At 42.7% G+C, this 24,202-nt stretch overlaps 1 protein-coding gene across 2 annotated transcripts in view; it reads right to left on the minus strand.

Moving 5' to 3' along the window:
* Window positions 1-8,131: 8,131 nt before the first annotated feature.
* The window catches only part of LOC108437567 (kinesin-like protein KIF3C), a 36,510-nt gene continuing 20,439 nt past the window's right edge, over window positions 8,132-24,202 (minus strand). The window contains exons 5-11 of one of the 2 annotated variants that reach the window (XM_017714727.2): window positions 23,111-23,233; window positions 21,170-21,178; window positions 17,954-18,072; window positions 17,486-17,602; window positions 15,458-15,566; window positions 14,636-14,802; window positions 8,132-12,361 (exon numbers count right to left, since the gene is read on the minus strand). In XM_017714727.2, the coding sequence (XP_017570216.1) occupies window positions 12,247-12,361; window positions 14,636-14,802; window positions 15,458-15,566; window positions 17,486-17,602; window positions 17,954-18,072; window positions 21,170-21,178; window positions 23,111-23,233 (759 nt within the window). In that variant the 3' untranslated portion in view covers window positions 8,132-12,246. The remainder of the gene's footprint in view (window positions 12,362-14,635; window positions 14,803-15,457; window positions 15,567-17,485; window positions 17,603-17,953; window positions 18,073-21,169; window positions 21,179-23,110; window positions 23,234-24,202) is intronic. The other variant, XM_017714728.2, reaches the window with a different exon arrangement.

Genomic DNA, 24,202 nt, shown 5'->3' on the forward strand with positions numbered 1-24,202 from the left:
GCTTAAATGGTTCTTTTCATGGTGAAATGATTCTTCAGGTTGATGGAGAAGGTGCTGTGGTTCTCTATAGTACAATGTCAAGCTTGAAACAAGAGCAGAACCCTATAGAACCGTATCCAACACATTCTCCATCAATCTGAAGAACCATTTCACCATGCAAAGAACAATTGCAGCATGAAATGGTTCTATATGGGCCTCATGGCTCTAAATAGAACCATTCTCTTGATTTAAAAAAGAGCCCTTCATGTGTCACATCTGGAACCAGGGAATGGATAAATATACCGGAATGTTTATCAGTGACTGTAAAAATGTCTGAATTATCAATAATAGCCCGCATCACAAAAGTCCCGGCAAACCAGGAGAGACGGGCCAGAATAAATAAAAAACAAACACGCAACATATAAACAAATAAACAAATAGTAAAAGCCGTGATGCTGCAGAATGAAAGAGCAGCTGGGGGGAAGGGGGTTGTCATGGAAACAGATGGATTTCTGCTCCCATTCCCACAGTAGCTGCTTCGCTTCCCTTCGAATTCCAGCAGCATCTCCATCTCTCTCTCTCTCTCTCTGTCTCTCTCTCTCTCTCTCTCTCTCTCTCTCTCTCTCTCTCTCTCTCAATCTCTCTCTCTCTCTCTCTCTCTCTCTCTCTCTCTCTCTCTCTCTCTCTCTCTCTCTCTCTCTCTCCCTCTCTACATATCTCTCTCTCCCTCTCTCCCTCTCTCTCTCTCTTTCTTTCTCTCTCTCTCTCTCTCTCCCTCTCTCTCTCTCTTTCTCTCTCTCTCTCTCTCTCTCTCTCTGTCTCTCTCTCTCTCTCCCTCTCCCTCTCTCTCTCTGTCCCTTCATTTCTCTTTACCTAGATCACCATCTCTGTTTTCTAGTCTCTCTCTGTCTAAGTCCTTTTAGATCATCTATTTCCTTTCAGTTAGGCTGAATCTCAAATTCTTTCATGCTGCCTACACAGTGCACTACATAGGTCTTATACTACACAATGGCTCCTGCACCAAAACAGTACATTAATAAGAATGAATTACAATTCAAAATAATGACTTACAATGTTAAATAAATGACTTGCAGGGTTAAAATAATGACGATGCATTGAAATAGTGACTTACTATGTCAAAATAATGATTTACAGAGCCAAAGTAATGATTTGCTATGTCAAATAAATGATGTAAAATGTTAAAATAACGCCTTACTATGTCAAAACAGTGAATTAGAATTAAAAATAATTACTCACAATGTTAAAATAATGACTTGCAGGGTTAAAATAATGACTTACTATGTCAAAACAGTGAATTAGAATTAAAAATAATTACTCACAATGTTAAAATAATGACTTACTATGCCAAAACAATGAATTACCATTAAGAAATAATTAATTACACTGTTAAAATAATGACTTGTGATGTCAAAATAATAATTAGCTCTATCGAAAATAATGACTTGTGTTAAAAGATTTCATTAGTATCTCACAATAATACTTGATTTTCTCTTACTAGGTTGAAATAATTATACCCAAATAATTACTTCTCTTTTAAAATGTAATAACTGTGGTAATAGTGCTGTGGTGGACAAAAGATGACTGGAATATCCAGCCTCCAACTAGGAAAAATCTATGACCTTTTGACTGGGAAATCCCACTCAGGAAGTCTGGACGGCATCCTCAACTTAGAGTTTTCCATTTAAGATCAAATCACTGGCCACTCCCTGATAGGAAAAACAGTTGTGTGACCATACTGGGACCAGCTAAACCAGCACCATACCAGCATAAACCAGCGTAGGCCAGCAAGGAGCTCATGTTGGTCTAAGCTGTTGTTTCGAACAATCAACAGTAATAAAGCACCACCCCTGTAATTTGGCCAAGATTTGCTCCATGTCAGATAAAAATAACATCCAGCATCAATTCCACGCCGGTCGTAGAGCTGTTAGCTACTCCTGCTTCACCGTCGTCCTTAGCAGCAGAGGCTAACATTAGCTTAGCAAGAAGGCTAAAAACAGCTTCACACACCACAGCACAGGCTCATTCCGGCTCACGGAAGCTTCGCTGATGAGAAATTAGAGGACAAAGCCTAAAATCTGAGCAGATTAACTTGTATTTTAGTGTGTGGACCTGTTATCTTAAGCTAATCTTCCTTAACTGCCCTCAATTAGCAGCAGAGGCTAACATTAGCTTAGCAAGAAGGCTAAAAACAGCTTCACACACCACAGCACAGGCTCATTCCGGCTCACGGAAGCTTCGCTGATGAGAAATTAGAGGACAAAGCCTAAAATCTGAGCAGATTAACTTGTATTTTAGTGTGTGGACCTGTTATCTTAAGCTAATCTTCCTTAACTGCCCTCAATTAGCAGCAGAGGCTAACATTAGCTTAGCAAGAAGGCTAAAAACAGCTTCACACACCACAGCACAGGCTCATTCCGGCTCACGGAAGCTTCGCTGGTGCTAATTTTGAGGATAAAGCCTCAAATCTGAGCAGATTAACTTGTCTTTGTATTTGTAACCTGTATTTTACTGTGTGGACCTGTTATCTTAAGCTAATCGTCCTTAACTGCCCTCATTAGCAGCAGAGGCTAACATTAGCTTAGTGCAAAGTTCATTAGTTCAAAATTTGTTGTCACTAATTCACTTTCTGAAACATTTAAGTGACACTAGGAGCTCAATCTGGTTTCTGCTCAAGGTAGTGGGGGCTGTATTTGCCTATTCATCCACGTTCATAAATCTTTGCATTGTTAATGAGTGTTGAGGTTTAGGGACCATCTTGGGCCGTTTTTAGGACCTTGAGGCACGACAGTAATACATGAAGTATTTAACAATGCGCTGTTCAACATAGTTTAATGGTTTGAAGGATGATTTTAAGGGTAATAAGGTTTGAACATCACAAGTATATTCGAGCAGTCGTGGGCATACACCAACCTTAAAGGCACAGCAACCAAAGCAGCTGTTTAACCCTGCCTTTAAAAGAACATTAGAACCTTTTGGATTAAAACCTGACTGCTTTGCTTTCTGACGGCGACTGGTTACCAGCCGAGACCACGGGTTTCCTGTAGTACACCTTCAGATCCCATTAGGAAACCATCAAACGCATTTGGAATCAGTCCCAGAACATTGTTTTCTCTATGGGAATCCACACGGGTGTCACAAGTGGACGTGTAGAGTCTGAGCCCTTTAAAGCTCAAACACAGTGTTGATTGATGTATAACGTGTAACATGTCCTTTGAGTTTATACACTGGTCAGACGTAACATTCTGACCACCTCCTTGTTTCTACGCTCATTGTCCATTTTATCAGCTCCACTGACCGTATAGTTTCACTCTGTAGTTCTACAGTTACAGACTGTAGTCCATCTGTTTCTCTGATACTCTGTTACCCTGTTCTTCAGTGGTCAGGACCCCCACGGACCCTCACAGAGCAGGTACTGTTTGGGTGGTGGGCGATTCTCAGCACTGCAGTAACACTGACGTGGTGGTGTGTTAGTGTGTGTTGTGCTGGTGTGAGTGGATCAGACTCACACTACTAATTTTCTTTAGTAAAGAAAATGGTTCTGTGTAAAATCACGAACGCTCAAAGAACCTTTGTGTCATTAAAGGATTCCTTGCATGACAAGTGGCCCTTTAGATCGATGGAGATTGTGCTGTAGATGGTTCTCTATAGAACCTTTTTGAAAAGGGCTCAACCAAGCTCCAAAAATGGTTCTTTTATTGTAGCGAGCTTGACATCGTAATAGCGGAACTACTACTTTTGGTGCTATATAGAACCCTTTTCATCCACAGCGCAATCTCTGTCAATCTGAAGAAACCTTTCACCACACATAGAACCCTTTTATGGGTTCTTTGAGTGTTAATGGTTCTATACAGAACCCCCGAAGAACCATCTTTTTTAAAGAGTGTAGGTTGGTGCTTTAATATCAAACCACTCTAAGTGACTTTTAAAACATCCTATCCAGTTATGCAGAAATCATGAAAAGCTGGTGGAGTTGTCCTTTAACTCTAATGTAATTAAATGGAAATATATCCGTCTTTTTAGTGGTTACTGTAAAAATGCCTTTAATTAAATTAAGTAGCTGGAACAGGAGAAGTGGTTTAGACGCGGCGCCAGACGAAGAGCTGATTATTTCTCTGTTTGTTTGCTTGTTTTTCAGGTAAAGTTTCATTGAGATAGAGATCACACACACACACAGACACACACACACACACACACACACCCCTCACACTGAGCCCGTCAGTCATCGAGTGTGTTTACAGCAACCTGACCTGCTCAGCTTTTACTGACCGCCCCCCATGCGAAGCTCATCAGAGCGAGGTTCCATGAAAGGGAAATGACCCTGTGTGGAGGTTAAAGAGAACATGCCCCCCTCCACCCCCGCCGATTAACCGTAATGAGAGTGTGTGTGTGTGTTAATTATTAACGACTGGATCCAAATACCTGATTCAGCTCCGCGAGGCCCGACGAGAGAGAGATCGTCTTACTGCGGCCTCTAGAACCGCCGTTCCACACGCACACACAGATCAAAGTTATTTTACCTTACAGCAGCTGGAAACCACACTCTTAAAAAGATGGTTCTTCAAGGGTTCTTTAGTAAAGACTGTGGTTCTATACAGAATGATGACCATTCAAAGAACCATTTGCACGCTTAAATGGTTCTTTGCATGGTAAAATGGTTCTTCAGATTGATAGCGAATGTGTTGTGTATGGTTCTACACAGAACCTCTTTGAAAATGGTTCCATATAGCACCAAAAAGGGTTCTGCTGTTGGTGCAGGCTTGACATCGTAACAATAATGGAAGACATTTTGGTATACAAAACCACCCGCAACATTTTCTCCATCAGTATGAAGAACAAGTTCACCGCGTTGAGAACCCTTTAACCATGTAGATGGTTCTTTGAGTATTCATGGTTCTATATAGCACCATTTATAGCACCACTTTACACTTTTTAAGTGTGTAGAAAAGTGCATTTCCTAAAAATATTGAGTGCAGCTTAAGCAATTTTTGTCAAGTCACAAGCAGTTGCTACGCTGTTGCTATGGTATGCAAGGTGGTTGCTAAGTTGGTACTAGGTAAGTACACTTTATTTGGATAGTCTGTATCTTTTGTATAGCCTTGCATGTAACTAACAGTCAACTAAATATCTAGTAAATTAACCTTAATCTTCCCAAACTCTAATGCTCAACCCAAAGCCTAAACCTAATCCTAATCCTGGTCCTAACCCTAACTCTGTATGAGTTTGAGTCCTTGAGTTTCATCAGATAATTTGTTAGTAGTTTGAACACATAGATAATAAGAACCTTATGTACTTGGTATAATGTTTCAGGTGGTTGCTAGGGTGCCGTTTGCTATGTTTTGCTATGTTGTGGTTATGGTTGCCAAGTTGTAACTAGGTGGTTGCTACGATGTCATAGACGGTTGCTAGGGTGTTGCTATGTAGTTATTGTGATTATGTGTGTAGGTGTGCACACCCCCTACACATTTATATTACACTTGTGGTGTTGGGCTGAACCCGCAGGGAATGAAAGTGCGGAGGTGCTGTGTCCTTCACTGTTTTCCTCCTACATGGCCTGCTGTTAGTGTGGGTGTCTGTGTGGGTGTGAGGGTGTGTGAGGGTGGACAACATGGACAGGCTGCTGACTGGCTACAGCTGCTAAAGGGCAACCCTACTTGTGATATTTTAATAATCTGGTATTTTACATAAACTGTTGTGGCTTTATTGATTTAAATAACAATAAGGCGGTGGGCCCACCAGACCACTGAGTAACAAACACATCAAGGGTTAAACATGTTTGGTCAGTGGGTCCCTTTAAGACTCGATTATGCGGCTTCCGCCACTGTATGACACTCTTATCAATAAACATGGTTTAAAGCAGGAACAAAATTCAGGCTTCACCATGGCTGCTACTGTTTTCAGCTATGCTGCACACTTCTGTCCATTTCTTATCACCAGTGACCTTTAGTGGACAGTAGACTTAATGTAAAATGACTTTATAAGGAAATAATGAAATAAGGGAGGGACTTCAACTATCTAGCTGCAGTAAGTGACGGCCTTGTAGCCTCTCTGAATGCACCACATTACAGTTACCATTCATCAGCCTGACAGTTGGGGGCAGGCAGACTGTGGAAAACAAGGAGCTGCGTTGCTGCCAGGGCTTCTTTCCCTGAAGCCACATCATTTACAGCAGGATCAGCGGTATTAGTTGTGTCCTTGGAAAAGGACCAATCACATATCCATTTCACTTGCCAAAGGGTAAAACCTTAAACCCTCTATTGCACGATGTTGCCTCAGGGCAACAAACTCATTTTCCTCACTTTACAATAACATTATGCATATTCAAAAACAATGAAAGGGTTAACAGTAAAGGAAAGAGTTTGAGTAAGTGATACTATCGCTCATTTAAACACCTTTTTTACTGTTCAGTTTCTTTTTTTGTGTGTTATGAGAATTTGCAGAAATATGTTTGTTGCCTAGAAGCAACAATGTGCGACAGTGGAATGGATTTAGACAGTTACAAGCCGGGTCTCACCACTTCAGGTGTCACGGTTGGCTCCTCCCACCACTCCATGCGCTTTTTGTTTTGATCCAGCCCCCTTGTTTTGTGACTCTGCCCCTGATTGTTTCAAGCCCTGTGTTTGCCCCTTGTGTGTGGTGATCTTTGTATTGGTCTCTGTTGTTCGTTGGTGTCATCTGCTGCATTGGTTATTCTGGTTTATGTCATGTCTGTACATCGTTCTATCTGTATTGGCTCTATGACCCTGGACTGTTTTGACCATGACCCTGGATTTGCCCTTAATAAATCTTGCTTATGCGTCCGCCTCCTCGCTTCCCGTTACACCAGGGAACGCAGGTGTCACGCAATGTTGCCTCAAGACAACTGAGGGTCCTGCCCCCAATGGCCCAGTCAGTACTTCATCACTGAGCCAGCTGGTCTTTAAGGGGGGCTGGTTTAAAAAAATAAACAAAAGGGTAAATTTTTTTATTATTATTATTAGTAATAGTAGAAGTAGTATTCTTTTATCATAAAGGTGGTTCTTCAAGGGTTCTTTAGTAAAGAAAATGGTTCCATATAGAACCATGAACGCTCAAAGAATCCTTTACATGATTAAAGGGTTCTTTGTGTGGTGAAAAGGTTCTTCAGATTAATGGAAAATGTGTTTTATATGGTTCTATATAGAACCTTGTTGAAAGGGGATCTATGTAACACCAAAAAGGGTTCTTCTGTTGTTACAGGTTTGACATTGACACCTTTTTGGTGCTATATAGAGCCCTTTTCAAAAAGGTTCGATATAGAACCATCTACAACACGTTCTCCGTCAATGTGAGTAACCATTTAATGACACAAAGAACCCTTTAATCGTGCAAGACGTCTTTGGATGTTCATGGTTCTACAAAGAGCCATTGACTTCGTTAAAGAACCTTTGAAGAATGACCTTTCTAAGAATGTGTAGAATCCAGAATAGCATTTCTGTACAATGTTAGAAATAAAGGTTCTTCGTTCATCAAGGTACAAACAATGTAAATGTTCCCTCAATGGTTCTACAGTGGTTTTAAGGTCTGATTGTGGAGCTTAAATCAGTTTCGCCAGGTGAAAAGTTGGTATTTGTTCCTTTTCATAACCGAATGTTTTGAAACAGAACAGTAGAATAAAAGCCTGGAGGCGAGGCGAGGCGGGGTGTGTGGAGTCAGTACAGCTTAGACCAGATCATTTCAGTGGATTATGGTTCAGTTATGTTTACATTTATGTCATTTGGCTGACGCTCTTATCCAGAGCGACTTACAATTTGATCATTGTTACACAGGTAGGCGAAGGTGTTAGGAGTCTTGCCCATGGACTCTTATTGGTGTAGTGTAGGGTGCTTGTCCAGGCAGGTGATTGAACCCCAGTCTACAGCATAGAAGGCAGAGGTGTTACCCACTACACTAACCAACTACCATGTTCCCTGTTATGTTCCCTGACTAAAGGTACTGAGGGTCTCACCCCAGTGACAAGAGGGGCACTGACCCAGTGATGGTTTGGGACCTTTATTTCGGAGCGTGTACGGTATATCAGATTTCAGAGAGGAAGAGAAATGACCTAGAACCAGTTTCTAGTCCATTTGTGCCCTCATGACATACTGGACATACAAAACCAGCTTCACAGACAAGATTTCCTCCATTTTCAACAGCGAGCTCTTCCTTTAATTCAGTAATTCAGAGATATCTTACAGTCTTTTAGCCAATAACACACAATTTAAACACACGCAAATATTCACAGTCCTTATGCAGAACGAAACGTCATCTATCTAAACGGTCACAGTCAGGGAGGCGGCTGTCGGCTGGAGCGTATGGCTACTTTAATTAGGTGGGTCAAAGCAAAGCTCAAGTGTGTCTGTATGTGTATAGCATTGTCTTGTAGGCTTACTCTATGTTGTCTTATGGTACCAGGCTCATTACTTTGAATTTGAGCAGCAATTAAAAGGTCTAAGCGAAGCTGCAACCTCCATAGAACCATAGAATTAAAAAGGGTTGAACAGATCCTCCTACACTTCTCCTGAAAGTCTGAAAACCAAAGCGCTTAAAGTGGAACATCAGTAATTTTATGTAATAATTCAGTGGGTGGGATGTTAACACAGTCATTTAAAGAGGTTTGATGTGAAACGGTTCACTGTACACTCTTAAAAAAGATGGTTCTTCAGTGGTTCTTCAGTAAAGGCAGTTGAAGAACACTTAAAGAACCATTTGCATGCTTCAAGGGTTCTTTGCATTGTGAAATCACTCTCCAGGTTGATGGAGAATGTGCTGTCTATGGTTCTATATACAACCTCTATAAAAAGAGTTCCATCTAAAGAAACCTTGGAAAACCATGATAATCCAAAGAATGGTTCTCCGCGGCTATTCAGTATAATGGGGAATGTTTTTTATATGGTTCTAAATATCACCAAAAAGGGTTCTTCTATTGTTACAAGCTTGACTTTATCATAATAGCAGAACCCTTTTTGGTTCTATATAGAAGCATTTTCAAAAAGGGTCCATGTAGAGTCATATACAACACATTCTCTATCAGTCTGAAGAACCATTTCACTGTGTAAAAGCAATTTAATGACACTAAGGGTTCTTTCAGTGGTTCTATACAGAACCATTTTCTTTCCTAAAGAACCCTTGGAAAACCATCTTTTTACGATGGGTAGAACCATGAAAATTCAAAGAACCATGGCTCTTCAGAATGTTGGTGAATGGGTTGTACATGCACCGAAAGTGTTCTTCTATTTCTCTTCTATATCTCTTTTTGATGCTATATAGAACCAATTTCAAGGAGGTTCTGCATAGAACCATCTGCAGCATATTCTCCATCAATTGGGAAAAAAAAATCATTTCATGATGCAAAGAACCCTTTAAGCAGGCAAATGGATCTATATGGAGCTCACTGTTCTAAATAGAACCATTACCTTTACTAAAGAACCCTTGAAGAACCACCTTATTAAGAGTGCAGAGAAACTTACTGATTTAAGATTGCTTTACAGTGGTGGTAATAGGAACCAGGGGTCACCATGTTTTCCACACAAATGTAGCTGTTTTGCTTACTAAGCAACGTTGATGGTAAAACAGAAGAAGTAAATTTTCTTTGGGGACTATTTTGCCTCTCAGCTCCTTGCATGCACCTCTCCCTCACAAATATATCTTTATGTATCTTATTGCTAAACTATCGTAAAGCAATGTTTTAGACATTCGGCATCATTTCACATGTTAACTTTCTGTGAGGGAGCTTAGAGGCATTCAGCACTCCAGACGTCTGGTTCCTATCACCACCACTGTAAAAAATGACTCAGCAAGGTTTTCTTAAGTGGAACATTTCACAACGAACCACTCTGAATGTCTTTGTCTACATCTTAAATTCTATTTTAACTTTAAGCCGACATTTAGGGGGCCCTTTTGTCCACAAACTGTGGGCCTCAATGTAAACTCTCTTACTGCGACTTTAACTGCATTAGCAGGTTGGCTAACATACTGGCTCAGCAGGCTAACTGGGATGTTAAAACAACTGCCTTGTGAGGAAAGATGGCAGTAATTTCTTACTGGGATCAACAATAACGTCGTCTTCTTTTCACCCTGGCAAACCAGTTCACCTTTTCTGACTGCATAGTAGGTGCTTGCGCTGTTTGGGATCGTGGCTAATTGTCCACAAACTGACCCATCCCATTCTCCGTTCACCACTGCGTTCTGCTTTACCTCAACTTTTAAAGCTTTAGGGAAAGCTTGGCAAAAATCTCCTTCAACCTAACGAGAAATTGTGGTTTAATATGCTATTTGCCGTGCTATGTGGTCGTCTGTAGCGTAGCATGAAACCCTTAGCCTCAACGCATTGATGGAATTCCCAGTTTTCACGATTTCCAGCTCATCAATGTTCCTTCGCTAAAAATACACGCCGTGCATTACGCAAATACGTTGTACAACCTGCCCGCTAGCCTAGCCGCTGATCTGTAAGCTGATAAATACAGTCGAGCTAGCTTTAGCGCAGCTCTTGCCTCTGCTGTTGTAGCTTAATTCAGCACAAAGTTGTTTCTCCTTTCAGCCTAAGAAAAGAAGCCAAACTGAGGTAAACTATATAGCCAGGTGGTTAATTCAGCTTGTAGCTTGTTCTCATTTATGACACTCTTATCCAGAGCAACTTACAATTTGATCAGGTAGGTGAAGGGGGTGTTAGGAGTCTTGCCCAAGGACTCTTATTGGTGTAGTGTAGGGTGTTTACCCAGGTAGGGATTGAACCCCAGTCTACAGTGTAGAAGGCAGAGGTGTTAACCACTACACTAACCAACCACATCTATTCTTCTCATCTGACGGGACATTTCTGTCGTTTAAGTAAGGAATTCTCTCCGCTGTGCTGCTGTTTTGGACACAGGTCCTGCAACTACGCAACAGCAGTATGATTTTCTGTTTCCTAGCAGCGTTAGCTTAGCGTTAGCATTCTGCTTTCTGTACAGCAACTGTAGTTTTTCAGAGGTTCCTCCCACTTTCAAAATACATCATCAGAAGGGGATTTTCCGAGGCTTTTAACTCAAAAATCTCACTTCTAACTCAAAAATCTCACTTTTAACTGGAAAATCTCACTCTGGGGGACTACTGCGGCACGTATTTCCATTGTGTAATCGAGCTAACTTTAGCATGGTGGCACATTCAATGTTGTGGCTAGCCTGCCTAGTTTCAATTAGCCACGACAAAGTCAGCAGCATTTCAAACTGGAAACTGGACATTATGTAATGAAACGAAACAAACAGCAGTGAATAATTTATGTATTTTGAATATTTGCCGTTTAAGTTGGAGGGGATTTTTTTTTAGCAGCATGCTATCAGTGGAGCACAGGCAAGTCAACTGGCGAACAACTGCGCTCCACTATTCTATCTGTTTTAATTCTATGCACAGGCCACACCCTCATCACTGGCCATTCTAGAACCCTTCCAGAACTTCGAGAACACAGATCCAGCCGACTGGAATCCAGACCCCATTCCACCACCCTGAACCGAATCACTAGGACACATACACACAGTAAAACATGCAGGCAGAGCTTTAAGAACGAGAGAACGGCTTCTGCGCTCGTCCGCCATCCCTCCGTCTCTCGTCTAGTGCTCTTTTCTTTACAGTAGACCACACAGAGGAGTGAGCGGTGGGCAGGGATTTAGCCAGCCAGTCGCAGAGCTCTGTTCGCTTCGGTTCCGGCGAAATCCTCTTCAGTGTTTGTCCAGAGAAGAAGATTGTCCATCCTTACCGGGGTGCTTACGGAATTATTTCCTAGGGTCTTTCAGTTTTCCAGCTGAAAACCACTGATAGGACCTACAGTGTTTTCTTTTTTTCCAGCACATCAGTAGTAAACATATTGAGGTTGTCCAGTAGTCAAGCTTTTAAAAAAAAGGCAGCAAAGAAAACTTAAGTTAAATTAAACGGACCCCTGATGTTGGAAGAGGCAGGGATGAATCGATGATGACCGATCCATCTACGGCAGGTATTCAGAGCCCAGCAGGGTCATGACAGAAGTGAAGATAAAGAGGAGAAAAGAGATAAAAATGAAGGGCGTGGTACTTAAATCTGTCCTAGAGCGCTCCTTATCCTAGTGGTTTGAAGCAGAGGAGAACAGGCTGAAGGTTCTGTCCTCTCCTGACCGGGTCAACTGAGCGAACTTCTCCGCCAATTTTCTGTTTTATTTTGCAAACAAAAAGGGGAGGGGGGTTGGGGGGGTGGGCGCGGGACGACTGACCCTCGCTCATCCGACGAGCGCAGTTCCCTGGAGTCTCATTGTTGGGCTGTTGCCGTGGCGGTGCTGTGGGTGTGTGGCAGGCTGTTGGACCCTGAGGACGCCAGAGAGAGGGCGGAGCTCGAGGTGGAAACGGGCCGAGGAGCTTGGCACCTACAAACATACAACAGAGAGTGACATCATCATGAGATACACTAGAAGTCCAAATATGATGAGGGTGCACATCGTAAAACATTATAACTGCCACAGAAAAGCATTGACCAATAGTGTTGGACAGTCTGGAGCAGCAGCACATGAGCCTACGGTCACCAAGCCCAATGCCCAGTGTGGGCTAGAGGGGTATAAAGCCCCCCAGCATTGGCCTGCGTAGCAGAGGAAATGGGCTCTCCAGTGTTGGAGCTTCATCCAGTACCTTTGGAAATGAAAGGCATTCATAGGGATTTAATAAAGCTTCACACCAGATGTTGGAACATTGCTGTGAAGATTTGATTGCATTCAGCCACAAGTGCATTAGTGAGCTCAGGCACTGATGTTGGACGGCTAGTTCCGGATCACATACTTGAAGTAGCTGTCTAAAAGGTCTGTCCAAATATTTTTGTCATATAGCATATTTCTGAATTCATCATTCAAACCGGACTCCTTGAGTTCGGAGGTCAGGGGTGTCTAAATGTGGCAGCGGTGTATGAAATGTGCACCTCTAGTTTCTCTCAGGAGCTACAAAGCTAATGTAGCTAACAAGTTATGGCAGCTTATATCCCACCAATTAGCAAAAATGGGCAAAAGTGTGTCGCATTAAAAGTATGTCACAGTAGTAAAAGCCTAAGCCTAATTCTGTCCATACATTTGTCCATTTTTATAGATATACAAACATTACAGATTAGCCTTATAACTCCAGCAAAACTAAAGAAGCAAACTACAAACACCAAAGATGTCTTTATTTGAGGCGCTAATTTGAGGTACATTTATCATAAAGGCAAAACTGTCTCAACTGGATTTAAATCTGATATTTTTATTATTTTTTTATTTTTTATTAATTATTTGTTTGAAGGGGAATTCCCCTGAAATATTTGCACAATTGAATGGTCAAAAGTCAAAAAGAAAGTGGAGTCAGAATTGTTCACAGTAGCTGTGATAGGAACCAAACGTCCACCTCGTGAGAAGATTTTGGGCTAAAACCTATTTTGGACAAATTCCTGGCAGGAGGGATACAAAAGAAAACTTTCAGATTTACCACTTTTTCAGCACCATCAATTTTTCCATAGATACTCAAAAGACCCGTCTAGGTTCTCTGGTGGTTCCGGATAGTAAATAAAATGTCTACATTTGTGATGTAGTCAGGGTGACCCCTGGTTCCCATCGCCACCACCGTACAGAAATCTGAGTCTCTACAATCAACCATGTCACACCAAATAGCATTTGAATCACTGTTTACATCTCAAATACAGAACTACACTCACTTAAACTTGATTACACCTCAGTGGAATTCCCCGTTTAAATCTTTCACCCAATGACACAGTGACACAGTGTATGACCCATTTATGATGATCACTCACACCAAAGGGCTCTGCAGAAACTCAACGAGACTAAATGATTAACCTAATCACGCACTTAGGAAAGATTTTGCCTCTCCGTGTCTAATCCCAACACATGGCTAATCCCAGATTACAGTATGCATCAAACACCTCAACAATAATCCTAATTCAATCCAGTTAATCGGCACTCCGCATGTGTTTTTACCAGGCTTGGCCTTCACGGAATAGCATGAACCAGAGGTCTACATTTTTGCCCTATTCCAACTCCCAACACACCTGAGCCAGGTAATTGAGTGCTCTTGGGATCTTGGGAGCTTAGTCCTATTACAGCAACCTGATCATAGTTATACGGCAAAATATGAACAATAAAATCTAACCAGACCAGGCCACTTTGTCCCGTTTGAATTCTCCCGTTCCACCTTAAACAGTGCCTGAGGTGCCAGAATGTAACTGCTGCACCATTTAAGGTGGAATGGAAAATTTTGAACAAGGGGCTGGAGAATCAGAAACTTCAGCCTCGGGACTTTTTAGTGTTTCAGTTTCTCACTGCAGATTAAACGTATCAGGAAACCAGCTGGAGTGACTATAAACACTAATCAGTCCATTCGTCTACAGATTATTGATGTCCGTCTTAAATCTCTCTCTTTGCCGTTTCGTAGCTACTAGCTGGGCAAGACCGTCTGTGTTGCTATGGTGACCAGGAGTCTGCGCTGATCTTCAGGGTTAATCAGCAGTTCTACATGAACTCCAGCGTTTAAGACCATTTACTGTTAAACTGTGTTGAAGGATCAGCAGAGCTTTATTTTACTGAGCTATTTATTGCTCCCTTAACCCCTCTAACGTTATTCTACAGCATTGCATTGCGGTTCACCCTCACAGCTAATGCCATACTGACCATGACCGTGATTTCCTGACCCGGTTGGCCGCTGTTTTCTCTCGGTATGAAGCATTGTCCAATAGCACGTCTCGGCTTGGCTCCGCCTCTGAGTTTGCCTTTGGGAAGTCCATTTGAAACAGGGTGGGCGGAGTCATGTCCAGCTCCAAAATCATGATGTTCTCAGCCTGAGGTCAGGGACAAAACCCACAGCAAGCATCAGTGGAGGTCATTTCACAAAAAATAGGAGGACTAGTTGTACCCGGTGCCTGCCAAAAAGCATCTGAAGCTTACAAAAAAATTATCTGGTGCTCACTTAATAGTGTGTGGTGAGCACCATATATTATTTGGTGTGCATCAGATACTAGTTCATGTGCCCCAAACAGTACCTTGAGCTCAACAAAAAGTCTCTGGTGCTCAACAAAAAAGTATATGGTGCTCACCTAATAGTGCCAGATATTATTTGATACCCATCAGATACTAGTTCATGCGCCCCACATAGTACCCGGTGCTCACAAAAAAAAGTCTCCAGTGTTAACCAAAAAAAGTGTGTGGTGAGCACCAGATACTATTTGGTGCGCATCACATATTAGTTTGTGTGGACAATAGAGTACCTAGAACTCAACAAAAGTATCTGCTGCTCACCTAATGTGTAGTGAGCACCAGATACTATTTGGTGTGCACCAGATACTAGTTCATGTGCATCAAACAGTACCTGGTGCTCAGCAAAAAGTATCCGGTGCTCACCGAATAGTATCTGGTGCTCACTGAATATGTCCGTTTTTACTACGTCCTTCTCTCTTTTTCAGTCCCTCTCATTCTCACTTTCCAAAACAATCGTACCCTGTATCTGGAGTGGGCTCCCATCGCTATGGCAACCCTGGCGAACTGGCTGATCGGTCGCTTGTAGCCCACTGCGGAGGCAGGTCGCCTCTTCATCTGGGTGAACTTACTGAGAGAGAGAGAAAGAAAGAAAGAAAGAAAGAAAGATAGAAAGAAAGAAAGAAAGGACATGAAAGAGAGAGACAATGAAAGGTGACAGGGAGAAAGGAAAGAAAAGAGAAAGAGAGCAAAAGAGTGAATATACAAGAGAGTGAGAAGAGACAGAAAAAGGGAAAGAAAGAGAAAGAGATGGAGAGAGAGGAAGAAAAGAGAGAGAGAGCGAAAAAGAGAAGGAAAAAAGAGGCCAAGATTCTTTTAACAAAAATAACACAAACTCCAGTTTATGACAAAAACAGCATTACTCTGTGTGTGTGTGTGCTGGGGGGTGTAAATGAGTGTGTGTGTGTGTGTGTGTGTGTGTGTGTGTGTGTGTGTGTGTGTGTTTCTGCTGAATGCTCCTCTGTTCTCACACAAGAGCATCTGATATCAGCACTGAAGTTGTCTGTCCTGGTTTATATTCTGTATCATGGCGTGTGACCATGTGACTGAACGTCACCGTCTTTATACGGCTTCTGTGATTCCACAGTGGAAAAGAACAGGCCCGAGCCGGTCGCCACGGCAGTGGACACATCTGGCAACCCTCCAAAGCAGGACAAAAGCAGCTGTTGTTGTGTGGAACATACATAACACCAGACGTTTCTGTTACAGTTTAACCGGCACAAAGCTCTGCTATCAACCCAGGCCTTTAAACAAAGCCTGCAGCATTTCTCATAAACAAAAACACTGCAATGGCAGTGATACAGTATTCATATTACGAAGTTCACTTCACAAAACAAACTCTTCTTCTTTTTATTATTATTATTATTATTATTATTATTAATATCACAGGCCACAGTTTTCAAGCTAAATCCATGAAACAGAAATAATAGCGCACTTGCACTTTTGGGACATATCAGACTGTATAAATGAATGGAGGGATGTTTGAAAAGCTCGGCCACAAACGGCGTCACAATGGACACTCATGGACATTGCTTACAAAGTCACAGAAATACTAGCATCCATCATAGCAACCCCCTAGCAACCATATGATTACAATTATTATAATCTAACAACACCTAAGCACTCGCCTCCAATACCATAGCAACCACACAGCAACACAGAAACCCCAGGCAAACCCCTAGCAACAACATAGCAACACCCTAGCAACCACCTGGAATACCCAAGCAACCCCCTAGCAATCATATGAGGTACAATGATAATAATATAACAACACCTAAGCACTCACATCCAATACCATAGCAACCACACAGCAACACAGAAACCCAAGGCAAACCCCTAGCAACAACATAGCAACACCCTAGAAACCACCTGGAGTACCATTGCAACTCCTCAGAAACCGCACGAGATAGCATAGTAATCAACTAACTACACCAAAGCTTTTGGTACACCTTGCTAGTAATAGGTTGGACCCCCTTTTCTTCGTGACAGACATTCAACAAGGTGTTGGAAACGTTCCTCAGAGATTCTGGTTGGTTATTAGAGTTCCTGCTGCCTTTCTATCATCTGGAACCAGTCTGCCCATTCTCCTCTGACCTCTCACATCAACAAGGCATTTTCGTCCACACAACTGACCGCTCACTGGATATTTCCTCTTTTTCGGACCGTTCTCTGTGAACCCTAGAGATGGTTGTGCGTGAAAATCCCAGCAGATCAGCAGTTTCTGAAATACTCAGACCAGCCCGTCTGGCACCAACAACCACGCCACGTTCAAAGCCCCTTAAATCCCCTTTCTTCCCCGTTCTGATGTTCGGTCTGCACTTCAGCAAGTCGTCTTGACCACCTCTACATGCCTAAATGCAGAGTTGCAGCCGTGTGATTGGCTGATTAGCTGTTTGTGTTAACAAGCAACTGAACCTGTACCTAATAAAGTGGCCGGTGAGTGTATATGGAGAGAAAAACTGGCCTTCTCTACTGTGAAAGGTCACTCACTTCTCAGCGGGGACGAGAGGTTGGAACTTCCACTGGTCCTCCTCAGCATCAAACACCAGCCGGTTCATGATCTTATTCTTCTCCTCTGGAGGAATGAAGTTCTCTATGATCAGGTACCTGAACACATACACAGATTACAGCGCCTGGACATACAAGCAGCTCTTCTCTCCCAAAAAGAGGATCCTTTAAAGGGAAACTCCACCAGTTTAAAACATTTCTGCATATTTACAGGGTTAACATAAAGGAAGTCCTTCAGAGAGGTCTGGTGAGGAATGATCTGCTCTACGTTTCTGACTGTACGCGTGTGGGTTCTCTGGTGGTTCTGGATGGTAAATAAAATGTCTATATCTGTGTTGTAGTCATGGCGACCCCTGGTTCCCATCACCACCACTGTAAAGACCTCTGAACCATTTCGCACCAAACCGCTCTAAAATCACTTGGCTTACACCTCACACACTGCGTACTCACTTGAACTTGAGTTCTCTCGTGAGCTCGTTCTGCGTCTGTTCCAGCTCCTGTCTGGTTCTAATGTGCTCATCATTAACGTCCTGGATCTCCGCCTTCACTGCCTGCAGCTTAGCATACAGCTACAGAGAGAGAAAGAGAGAGAGACAGAGACAGAAATGAGAGTGAGAGAGAGAGAAATGAGAGAGATGAGAGGGCGAGAAAGAGAGAAATGAAAGAAATGAGAGAGAGAAATGAGAGAGGTGAGAGAGCGAGAAAGAGAGAAATGAGAGAAATGAGAGAGAGAAATGAGAGAGGTGAGAGAGCGAGAAAGAGAGAAATGAAAGAAATGAGAGAGAGAAATGAGAGAGGTGAGAGAGCGAGAAAGAGAGAAATGAAAGAAATGAGAGAGAGAAATGAGAGAGGTGAGAGGGCGAGAAAGAGAGAAATGAAAGAAATGAGAGAGAGAAATGAGAGAGATGAGAGGGCGAGAAAGAGAGAAATGAGAGAAATGAGAGAGAGAAATGAGAGAGGTGAGAGAGCGAGAAAGAGAGAAATGAGAGAAATGAGAGAGAGAAATGAGAGAGGTGAGAGAGCGAGAAAGAGAGAAATGAAAGAAATGAGAGAGAGAAATGAGAGAGATGAGAGGGCGAGAAAGAGAGAAATGAAAGAAATGAGAGAGAGAAATGAGAGAGGTGAGAGAGCGAGAAAGAGAGAAATGAGAGAAATGAGAGAGAGAAATGAGAGAGGTGAGAGAGCGAGAAAGAGAGAAATGAAAGAAATGAGAGAGAGAAATGAGAGAGATGAGAGGGCGAGAAAGAGAGAAATGAAAGAAATGAGAGAGAGAAATGAGAGAGATGAGAGGGCGAGAAAGAGAGAAATGAGAGAAATGAGAGAGAGAAATGAGAGAGATGAGAGGGCGAGAAAGAGAGAAATGAGAGAAATGAGAGAGAGAAATGAGAGAGATGAGAGGGCGAGAAAGAGAGAAATGAGAGAAATGAGAGAGAGAGAAATACAGAGTAAGAGAGAAAAAGAGTGAGAGAAAAGAGAGGGGGAGAGATAAAGGGAGAGAGAAAGAGAGAGACAAAGTAAGAGAGAAAGAGAGAGTGAGAGAAAGGAGAGGGAGAGAGATAAAGGGAGAGAGAAAGAGAGAGAGAGAGACAGAGTAAGAGAGAAAGAGAGAGTGAGAGAAAGGAGAGGGAGAGAGATAAAGGGAGAGAGAAAGAGAGAGAGAGAGACAGAGTAAGAGAGAAAGAGAGAGTGAGAGAAAGGAGAGGGAGAGATAAAGGGAGAGAGAGAGAGAGTGATGTCTTGGTCAGTGATGTGTGGACGTGTTTGTGGAAGCTGTGTCAGATCTGCTGCTCTGTTGTCCACGGCAACAAAATTGGAACGTGGATGGTTCCTGTGTAGGATCGGGCCAGTCACAGATGGTCTCCTGGGCAACCACTATCCCAATATCCCCCTCCAGCTGACCTCACACACACACACACACACACACACACACACACACACACACACACACACACACACACATTCATTCATTCATCTGTTCATCAACATTCCTTTAATAAAGTCACTCATTCATTTAAGTTCCGTTACCTTCATACATTCATCATACATCCATCCATCCATCCATCCATCCACCCACCCACCCATCCATCCATCCATCCATCCATCCATCCATCCATCCATCCATCCATCCATCCATCCATCCATTTGTCCTTTCCAAGGACAGGAGCTTCATGCAGTGAGTGACAGGTGAGAGATCCAATCAGTGTCATCATACAAAAACCAGCTGAAGCACAGCCAATCAGAGCGCTGTTCACGCTGTGGGGGTTAAGGAGAAGAGCGAGGTCAGCAAGGGCGGATGTGGAGGTCAGAGAAGTGAGAGGCTGTTACTGGACTGGTGCAGGGATGGAGGGTAATGGTCAGACAGGTAGTGCAGGGGGCTGGTGGAGTTATAGGTGGAGTTTAAGTTGATTGGGCACAATTCATGTGTGCATGATACGTCCTGTCCAACGGCCTGAGCTTGGGTAGTGCGTACAGTTCTGTGATTTCCTCTGTTTTTGTCACACTTACAACCTGAGTAATCTCAAAAAATTATATATATATATATATATATATATATATATACACACACACACTCACCGGCCACTTTATTAGGTACAGTTCAGTTGCTTGTTAACAAAAATGGCTAATCAGCCAATCACACGGCCGCAACTCACTGCATTTAGGCCTGTAGAGGTGGTCAAGACAACTTGCTGAAGTGCAGACCGAGCATCAGAACGGGGAAGAAAGGGGATTTAAGGAGCTTTGAACGTGGCGTGGTTGTTGGTGCCAGACGGGCTGGTCTGAGTATTTCAGAAACTGCTGATCTGCTGGGATTTTCACACACAACCATCTCTAGGGTTTACAGAGAACGGTCCGAAAAAGAGGAAATATCCAGTGAGCGGTCAGTTGTGTGGATGAAAATGCCTTGTTGATGTGAGAGGTCAGAGGAGAACGGGCAGACTGGTTCCAGATGATAGAAAGGCAGCAGGAACTCTAATAACCAACCAAAATCTCTGAGGAACGTTTCCAACACCTTGTTGAAAGTCCGCCACGAAGAATTAAGGCAGTTCTGAAGGCAAAAGGGGGTCCAGCCTTTTACTAGCAAGGTGTACCTAATAAAGTGGCAGGTGAGTGTACATACATGTATATATATATTTATTATTATTATCATCCATTTCCAAAAACGATCCATATGCAAAAACGTTGGCCAACACTAAGTGGCCCTGTGGGAAAAAGTAAAAGCCCCATTAATTAACAAATTAACCAAATTTACTGGATAACCAGGATCAGTTAAACCAGGCTCACCCTAAAAGGCCTCAACAAGCTGCGTGCTGTACTTTTCATTGGTGCAATAAAATAATGCACCAGACATGTGTTTATTCAGGCCTTTCCCTGGACACACACTTTGTGTTAAGTATTACAAGCAACCCCGTTTGCTTTTCAACCTCCTCCTGTCTCTGACGTAGCTTTCAGAAGTGATGTGATTAGCAGGTTAGCCTTAGCCTAGCCTAAAGGATAAATTACAAAACAGCTTCCAGTCACGCAGCCAGCACTACGTTAACCTGGCCAACCAGCTACACAAACTAGTCTGAACTAGCCAGTTAGCAGAGAAGCATTAGTGTTTGTGCTAGCATTAGCGTTAGCATCAGTGGCGTAGTCGATGACGGAGGAAGTGTAAAACAGACAAACCTTTTTATACTGATAAAGGGAAGAGGGATGTCCTCAGGGTCAGGGGTGACATCCAGGGGTCAAACAAAGCAAAGAACAGAGGAGTTAGGGACCGGAACACAAACTGACAACATGAAGGGACCGTGTGTGTTGTGTGTACCATGTAGGGAGAAATCTAGTTCTTCCACTCAGTGGCGCCGTATGACTGGGCCCAGTGTGCCTGGCGTCGGCAACCCAAACCTTAAGAAGAGTCATTTTGTCTTTTCCACAAAAATCAAACCACCTTGGGAGCCACAACACTTTATGTCCATTTTACCATCTTTGCTGTGAATGCGTCTCAGTGTGTGCTGATGTGCGAGTTTAGGATTAAAAATAGAACATAAATAAAAACACAGACTTACTTTGCTTTAAGCTTCAGCTCAGCTACAGCCGCTTTTCTCGCATCTCCAGCAGGAAACTTTTTCGCAAAAGTGGAACAGTTTCTTGTAAAACGTCTCTCAATGTTCGTCTTTTTATGAGGCTGATGTCGCTTCTCATTCGCCAGCTTCTTGTTCTAATTTTCCCGTTCCCGTTTTTCCTTAAACGGTGCCTGAGGCGCCAGAATGTAACTGCTGAAACATTTAAGGTGGAACGGGACTATCTGAACAAGAAGCTGCCTCGGGACTTTTTTAGTGTTTCAGTTTCTCACTGCAGATTAAACGTATCAGGAAACCAGCTGGAGTGACTATAAACACTAATCAGTCCCTTCGTCTCCAGATTATCGATGTCCGTCTTAAATCTCTCTCTTTGCCGTTTCGTAGCTACTAGCTGGGCGAGACTGTTGTCGGTGTTGCTATGGTGACCAGCCGTCTGCGCTGATCTTCAGGGTTAAAGGGTGAATCAGCAGTTCTACATTAACTCCAGCGTTTAAGACCATTTACTGTTAAACTGTGTTGAAGGATCAGCAGAGCTTTATTTTACTGTAGAGGAGGATTATTTTATTATTACCTGCTGATCTGATTCAGCTGAGGAACCACAACAGGGCAGTAAAAGAGGTACATGCTGCTCCGGTGTTGCATCTCTCAGCTGCTGATCATTTTTGAGGATGGAAATGAAAACTGTTCCTCTGAAAGCGGCTGCAGCAGCAGCTTTAAAGCACACACTGCACAACTTTAGTCAGCAGTGCTGAAACGCAGACACGGAGGCTATTTCACTCCGTTTGACAAAGATTATTCCTTTCTTAACTGCCGCTGCTCATCGTCAGCTGACAAACCACTGAAACTGAGATGAGGCTGCTATTGACTCAAACCTGAACATTCGAGTGAGCTGTACACACTCTACTCATCACTGTTGTTACTGTCGCTGCTCTATCATAAGCAGGGTTATCCTGCACGGAGAACTTCCACGAGAAAAAATGCGGAAATGTGAAAAGGGCCCACTGAGGTGCCAAGAAGGATTTGTTTCGGTTTCAGTCTTTCATGTGCTTTTGTTTTGGTTTCAGTCTTCCATGTGCTCTTGTTTACTTGTCCATGTGCTTTCTTTGTTTTGATTCTTCCCTGCCCTGCCCCCTTGTTTCTTGACTCCGCCCCTGATTGTAACCACCTGTTTTCCACCTGTGTCACGTTAACCGTCGTTATCCCTGTTGTATTTGAGCCCTGTGTTTTTTACCTAGTCCCTTGTTGGTCTTTGTTTGATGTGTAGTTCTGTGTTTCTGTTTATTATGTCTGTACCCCGATCTCTCCGTGTTGGCTCCTTGACCCTGGACTGTTCTGACCCCGAATCTGGATTTGCCCCAAATAAATCTCACTTATCTCTGCATATGCGTCCGCCCCCTCATCGCTCCCAAACGTTACAACGTGAAACCGGTTCCTCGCTTTTACTTAGTAAATGAACCGGATTCCATGTGTCCTAAACGAAGTGAACCTGCTTTCTGTGATGTAAAGTATTTTGTTACCGTTCACAGTGTTTGTGCGCTGCTGTCACCTTTTTTAGTTTTTTAGTCTTGGCCTCCACTTCCTGCTGCAGGGAGGAGAACGTTTCTCTCAGCTCCAGCGTCTCGTCGTCCTGGACCAACATCTGCTGCTGCATCTCGCGCTCCTTCCGCGTCTTCACATGCACAAACACACATAAGGACAGGCATGAGTAATATTACACAGAGCATTCTGATGATCAAGGCCTTTGTTTTTGTCTTAAAAGGCCAAACAGTAAACCCTGTAAAATAAGTCTTTAAAAAAGCTGAGATTAAAAAACTCAGTTTCTTAGTGTAAAGCATGAGAAGTTAAAGGGGAATGCCCCTGATTTTCCTGGTTTAATGTGAAAGGCTGTCAGAGTGGTGGTGATAGGAACCAGACGTCTGAAGAGTTTAATGCCTCTAAAAGCCTCACAGACATTTGTTCCATGAAATAGTTACAAATAGGCTTCTTGACACTGTTTTACAATAATTTAGAGAGAAGCTTTTGAAATATAAATATACTATTTACACCGGTCAGGCGTAACATTCTGACCACCTCCTCGTTTCTACGCTCACTGTCCACTTTACCAGCTCCACTTACTGTATAGCTGCACTCTGTAGTTCTACAGTTACAGACTGTAGTCCATCTGTTTCTCTGATACTCTGTTACCCTGTTCTTCAGTGGGCAGGACCCCCATGGACCCTCACAGAGCAGGTACTATTTGGGTGGTGGATCATTCTCAGACGTGGTGGCGGTGTGTTAGTGTGTGTTTTTATTTTTTTTCATGGACTGACCCCTGGTTCCTATCACCACCACTGTAAAGAGATCTGAGTGTCTATAATCAACCATTTCAAACCAAACCACTCTGATTAACTCTCTGATTAAATTAGGCAGAAATGTTGCCAAATCAGTGAAATTCCACTGTAAAATACACATTATTATGTTATAAATGGCCAAAATGTCTTCATTTATTACTATATTGATTACTATATATTTTTTAATCAAGTAATGAATGAATAATTATCTAAATCAACAACTGTCAAACTTTTTTTTAGCCTCAGGCTCCCTTTGTGCCACTGCGCCTCCCCATGGCTCAATAAACGAGAACGTTCCCAGAACCTTG

This window comes from Pygocentrus nattereri, chromosome 4, assembly GCF_015220715.1.
Source record: "Pygocentrus nattereri isolate fPygNat1 chromosome 4, fPygNat1.pri, whole genome shotgun sequence".
Classification (NCBI taxonomy): Eukaryota; Metazoa; Chordata; class Actinopteri; order Characiformes; family Serrasalmidae; genus Pygocentrus; species Pygocentrus nattereri.